At 39.3% G+C, this 6,504-nt stretch overlaps 1 protein-coding gene across 2 annotated transcripts in view; it reads left to right on the plus strand.

The window, feature by feature from the left end:
- nnt (nicotinamide nucleotide transhydrogenase) overlaps positions 1 to 6,504 on the plus strand; it is a 34,689-nt gene that overhangs the window by 20,981 nt on the left and 7,204 nt on the right. For both annotated transcript variants that reach the window (XR_004659901.1, XM_034896244.1), the window contains exons 15-18: positions 451 to 684; positions 1,409 to 1,569; positions 3,050 to 3,229; positions 3,552 to 3,711. Coding sequence is in view for 1 of the 2 variants with exons in the window: in XM_034896244.1 (XP_034752135.1) it covers positions 451 to 684; positions 1,409 to 1,569; positions 3,050 to 3,229; positions 3,552 to 3,711 (735 nt within the window). In the remaining variant the exon portion in view is untranslated. The remainder of the gene's footprint in view (positions 1 to 450; positions 685 to 1,408; positions 1,570 to 3,049; positions 3,230 to 3,551; positions 3,712 to 6,504) is intronic.

The raw sequence follows: 6,504 nt of genomic DNA on the forward strand, positions 1-6,504 counted from the left end.
TCTGTGGTGTTTACCTCACACACAACATGACTAACTCACCGCCAGACTCAGGAGGTCTGTTGAAATGGTCAGCAGCATGTGTTACTCACTTTATCTTGCTCATTCAGGACAGTTTGATAATTTAAATGCTAATTGTTCCGGTAACAAAGCAGAAACTTAGACTAAACTATCAACACAGACAGTAATGCTTGTTGCCGCATACAGCAACATATTGCAAGGCTTCCTGCAGGACACGCACACGTGTAAAGTGTAGGCTCTCACAAACATGGAATTTCCCCCAACAGGCCTCTTCAACAACACCTGGCTCCTCAGATGGAGCAACTTCCCAGCAATCCTCTGAGTTTGTGTGCACGTGCTTGTGATTTGCATGTTATTAGTGTGTGGGTCTTTCAGGGCCAATGCACTTTATTTATTTGTTGTCTCTCTTTTCTCTTGCCTACCTCCCTTTAGGCCTGGCCATTGCTAAGAAGATCCAGATCACCGACTTGCCCCAGCTGGTGGCTGCCTTCCACAGCTTGGTGGGGCTGGCTGCAGTGCTCACCTGTGTGGCCGAATACATGATCGAGTACCCGCACTTCGCTACAGATCCTGCGGCCAACCTCACTAAGATAGTCGCGTACCTCGGCACCTTCATCGGTGGAGTCACTTTCAGTGGCTCTTTGGTGGCATATGGCAAACTGCAAGGTGAGAAAAGTCCAGTCGTGTATATACTCTTATTATTCCCTACAGAGAAAACTTGTATCCTTCCAACATGACAGACAAAACTTGCATTAATGCTATTATCATGTTGTAAAACCCATTCATCAAACAGTTGATGGCAGGTAGACAAAGAGAGAAGGCCTAAACTACACACCCAATGTAGCCAATTATGTTTTTGGTATTTGACTCTTTCTATGGCTTACTTTACATGATACACATTGGAAAAAACCTTTGTTGGGAATTGGATTGGCCCTGGCTCCCAAAATGTCTACCTCTCTTCTTCTCTCTCTTCTTGTTTTTTGAAAACAACAGTAGTTTTCTTAAGGTGAGCTGTTGTTCCTTTTGAACTTTAATATGTATGTCGTACGTGTAATAAAATGAAAATAATGCGTATATTTACGTGAATAAACTTCACTCAAAACAGGATTAATAGTATATTCCCTTTATGTCTGCTCGGACGTTATGAACAAAAGGGCCCGGTTTACACCTATCGTCAATTCTAGCCACTGGGGGACCAGGGGCAGGCCGGGGGAACTCATAGTAATGTTAAAAAAACCTCATAAAGTGAAATTTTAATGCCATGGGACCTTCAATGACAAGTCTCAAGTACTTGTTTTAGAATGACATAAATCAAAACAAGTGTTTACATGAAGTTTTTAGGGGTGTTTGTATTTAATCGTTTGTCTCTTTTCCTCTGTTCTACATGTAGGTATTCTGAACAGTGCTCCCCTGGTGCTCCCTGCTCGTCACGCTCTGAATGGCACTCTTATGGCCGGCAGTATTGGTGGAATGATTCCCTACATGCTAGATCCTAGTTACACTACAGGCCTCACCTGCCTGGGATCGGTCTCTGCTCTCTCTGCTGTCATGGTATGGCGCCTGTGTGTATTTCCACGGTCTGTGTTGGCACTCAGTTAGGCTCGTCAACAGAAATATCTGCACTTAAATATTGCAAATTGGAATTTTCTTGCTGAACGAACGTGTAAGAATGTTGACTTAAATAATCACCAGAAATTGGAAAAGGCATGACAGAGTAAAAAAACATGCTGCTGGAAGTGAGACTATGAATATCTGAGGAAAAGGTGAGCAAAAGCGATTTACAAAAAAAGAATGTAAAATAAGAGGTTTCTTGCACAGGTAACAGTAGCTGTCCAGACATTTAGTTAGCGTTGATAATCTGGCAGCCATAGTGGCAAAAAGGCTTGATTTGGGAAAATTGCCAGGTTCCTGCTTGTATTCAACTCATCATATTGGTCTCCAACATTGTTAAGTCTTTGTAAACTCTTGTTAAAAAAGGAAATGCATCAAAATATCTTAACTCTGCATGTACAGTAGCAGTGAAATTGCACCTAATCATGTCATAAAAATGATCTGCAAGCACTCAAACACACATCAAATAATGCACAAAAACACTGACAGATTGAAGATTAAAATTATTGTTATTATTATTGTTATTATTATTATTATTATTATTATTATTATTATTAGGGTTCAAACCGCAAGCTGAAACAGTAGCCCTGTTCCTTCGATGCGATGAGCAGGAATGTCTCTGATTGGCACTTTTCTCCTCTTTCTATTGTCCATCCACCACTTTTCCTTTTCTTTCTCAAAATGCTCAGCCCCGACCATCACTGCAGAGTCATTGTAATCAAAACTTAAATAATGATAAAACAATGTTTCATGAAAGTTTACTTTCACAATTAGGACAAGCCATCACTTATTACTGTGTTGAGAAGCAAAAATAAATGAAAATGTGATACGTTCTGTGGCGTATAAATCTAGATTAATTAATTAGTTACAATTAAAATGTTTGCTTGCTTTGCATATGCTTGGGATATCAACAACTGGAGTCAGTTCCAGAAAAAGTGATCATTGCATCCCTAGAGAGGTTAGATGATATCATCTTTTCAGTTGATCTCTAATCAGTCTTTAAAGTACAGTGTAATGTATCATCTCATTTTAGTCTGTTCTTTCACTTGCTCAAGTTCCTAAAATTAAAACTACGGTATGTCAACTAGAACAATCTATGATGTGCACCTGGATATCACTGCTGCTTTGATAACTACAGTTGGCCCTTGTTAAACAAAACCTGCACAGATGATAGAGGGACGGCGAACAAGTAAATTTGATTGTGAAAAATGTAAGTGAAGCTGGAAAGGCTGTTTTTTCCTCATGTGGAAGAAAGAAATTCACTACATCACTAAGTTTGCAAGTTCCAATTGTTTGGAGAGAGAGATCATTTTTTTCTTTATAGCTGGTACTCATATCTACTGTGGCGTTCACACTATTAAACAGCTACTTTGATTACAGCAGTGAAACACCTCTCCTGTTTTCTACTTCTCGTCTTTAGGGTGTTACCTTGACAGCTGCTATTGGGGGCGCTGACATGCCGGTGGTAATCACCGTACTGAACAGTTACTCTGGCTGGGCCTTGTGTGCTGAGGGCTTCCTGCTCAACAACAACCTGCTGACCATCGTCGGAGCTCTCATTGGCTCCTCTGGAGCCATTTTGTCATACATTATGTGTGTGGTAAGTGGTGCACAAGTTTAAAAACATGCATTCTACTGCCGCTGCCCCACATCTCTGCAAAACTGCTGTCCAAATGATGTGTTTTGTAGATCAGGACAGTTTTGTGTGATTGTTCTTCTCCTGTCCACCAGGAGGAACTCAAACTTTACCACTGTAGTGTATCTGTTATAATTAAAATCTTAGGTCACAAATGTGTGTTTTTAGGAATCTTCCCTTTTAAATTTCCTCTAATTGCTGTGTTTTGCTGTATGCAGTCAATGACGTAAAAACAAAAGGTAACGTAGTCATAAAGAATAAAATAAATATGTTTCTTCCCTCTAAGGCCATGAACCGTTCACTGGCTAACGTGATCTTGGGAGGTTACGGCACTTCTTCCACCGGTACAGGAAAGCCCATGGAGATCACGGGGACACACACAGAGGTCAACGTGGATCAGACCGTTGACATGATTAAAGATGCCCACAGCATAATCATCACTCCAGGTAAGACGCACACACAAATACAAGAACACACACCCCTACAGACACTTCAAAGGGCTTGTACGTGAGTGGAAAAACATGGTACTTTGACTTTGCCAGTCTTTTTTTTCCAGCATAAGCGAAGTGTGTGTTCTGTTTATTTAACCCTTTCTTGACCCATGTTACATCATCATTTTGCTAGGCTAATTGACAAGTCATAGTAGAGTGGTCTCTCACACACACACACAAACACACACACACGCTTAGGTTTCTGTGTGGTCGTCAGTCCCAGGTAAATAGACATTCTACAGTGCAGCGAATATATATGCAAGGTCAAGGGAAAATGAGATGAAATGAGGGTATGCTTGGTTTATGTTGACAATTCAAATACTACGTACAAAATTTGCTTCTAGTTCCTTTTTCGGGGTTAAAGTGGAGGTCCAAACTTTGTTCCAGATACAAGCTTTTCTTCTTTTTTTACATGTTTTCAATATTTTACTTTAACAACGTGTTTGAACCTGCCACTTAGACTATTAAGATGGTCGTTGGTGCTGCTGTCTTTAGACCATCATTGTGTGGCACGGTGACATGTCAGCCCTCTCGCCAGACTGTTCCAAGTTCCAAAGATTTGTTTTAACACAGACTAAAGGCATCCAGCTTGCAAATTGGTGATTGCAGTCACAGTGCTGAGTGCCTATATACAAAAACTAACTCTGTAGAGGAAGCCTCTGCAATTTACAAGAACTAGTACAGTGCCCGTTCAAAATGTGCTAGTTTTGAACGGCTTGATTGCTTGACCTGTAGGATTGATGCTTGTAGCTTTCACAGGAACAGTTTTTCCTCAACCTTTTATTGTGTGGTCATTTAGTTTAATTCACAGTTTGTTATTATCCAATATCCAATCTTGTCCAAACTGCTTCAAATTCCAAACCCCAAGTTCATTGGCTACCCAAGAAACCAAGTGGAAGTGGATTAAATAAACGGTTTATGAGATATTTCAAAGACAGACACACACACACACACACACACACACACACACACACACACACACACACACACACACACACAGATATTCTGCGTTATTAGATAGATTAAAGTATTCACATGGTTGAGAAGAAAATGCAAGTAAAAAATAAGTGATCCATGTAGCAGCATCCAAACCCCCCCCCCCCGCCCTTTCTTCTTTTTTGAGACCAACAGGAGACAAAGAGGAACACGTCTGACAGCTGAAACCAAAAACAGGCCAAAGACATTTTAGTTGGAAGGGGTGGAAGAAATAATAGAGCTGACTTGATTTCTTTTTTAGCATTTTTTTCAAAATGTTCTACACACGACACCACACAAAGACCAATGCTAAAATACCAGACATTTCTTTGGAGGATCATAGAAATACATAAACCAGTGAAATATGAGGTTAAGAATAAGTAGAAACAAATCTTAATAGAACCAGTTTAGGTAATTTTATGACTTGAGAGATTGGAAAGACATCTGTCAGTACATCGTTTATTCTCTCTGCAGTTCAAAACATCATTGCAAATTTTATATGCTGTTGTACAGACAACAATAAAGTGACATTAGTACATGTATTAGAAGTTAACACACACGTACACATCAGCTGATATACCTGGTATGCAGGTATTTTTTGATAGTGACTGGTTATAACACCTACCATATACATGCATGGTTCTTCTCTCTGCCCTTGTAGAGAGCAGTCAGACTAACATTGTTACCCAGCGCAAGCTTTCAGTCAGCCCTCTTTGTTTCCATTTTGACCAGTCTCCCTAATTGGAGCCGTCACAGTCAATTTGCCTGATTGACGTCTGTGGAAACGGTTAAGACTTTGCCTGATAAGCATAAGTGTTTTCCTGGCTTCGTCTGGCCTATGTCCGTGTGCCCTAGGTCCACTTGTCTTTCTTATAGGAGAAACTCCAGAGACAATATTGGAAGCACGAGTAATGAAATAACTGTAATGTAGAGGAAAAAACATTTTCATTCATTCACTTTTAAGCTGCAACACAGACAGTCAACAACGTGTCTTGTAGAGTTTTCTTTCTCCTTTATTTATGCTGAGTTTGAAACCTTGTCATTTTGATTGGTGTGATGTAACAAGATAGATCCTGACTGTTTGTTGTGACAAGGCTAGTAAACACCACTGGACCGTTTGACGTGTGTTTGTGACGCTCTGATAAAAATCTAGTCCCACACACCAGTAATATTAAACATGAAAGAAGTCCGAGAATGAAAAGAAGAAAAAAAAAACTCTAAATAGAATTTAATACTAGTTCCCTTCTTAAAGGCATGTATTATAATTACATATAATCTGAATGTATTTATTAAATACATGATTTAAAGTATCACAGTAAGAGAAAATGGTTAGTTGAAATAAATATATTTGAGAAGTACCTTATCAATCCATCATCTGTACAGTAACTCTTACAGCATCAATAACCATAATAAAGTTACAGTTGGTGCAGACAGCCTCAGTGCAGAGCATGTGTAATGTTTTACTTAAGGGCACCTCAGTATAGTTAAGCTTTCCTCAAACTATATGAAACTTGGTTTAACCAATTAAAGGTTTCTTAAAACACCTCCTCTTCACCTGCTGATCAGACTGCTGCCTGCAACAGATGGCTGTATTGATGTTTTTTAAGTGCTGCTTATAAAATATTGTGTACTTTTTGTCAGTTAGCATAGTAACTTTTGGTTAATACTTGTCATTTTATGTACTTGCTCACTGTGTGCTGTTCTGGTTTGGTAAAGGTTAGTTAAAGGTATTATTTTCATTATTGATTAGCTAGTCTTCAGATTATTTTTAAT

The sequence above is a fragment of the Etheostoma cragini genome, chromosome 16, assembly GCF_013103735.1.
Source record: "Etheostoma cragini isolate CJK2018 chromosome 16, CSU_Ecrag_1.0, whole genome shotgun sequence".
Classification (NCBI taxonomy): Eukaryota; Metazoa; Chordata; class Actinopteri; order Perciformes; family Percidae; genus Etheostoma; species Etheostoma cragini.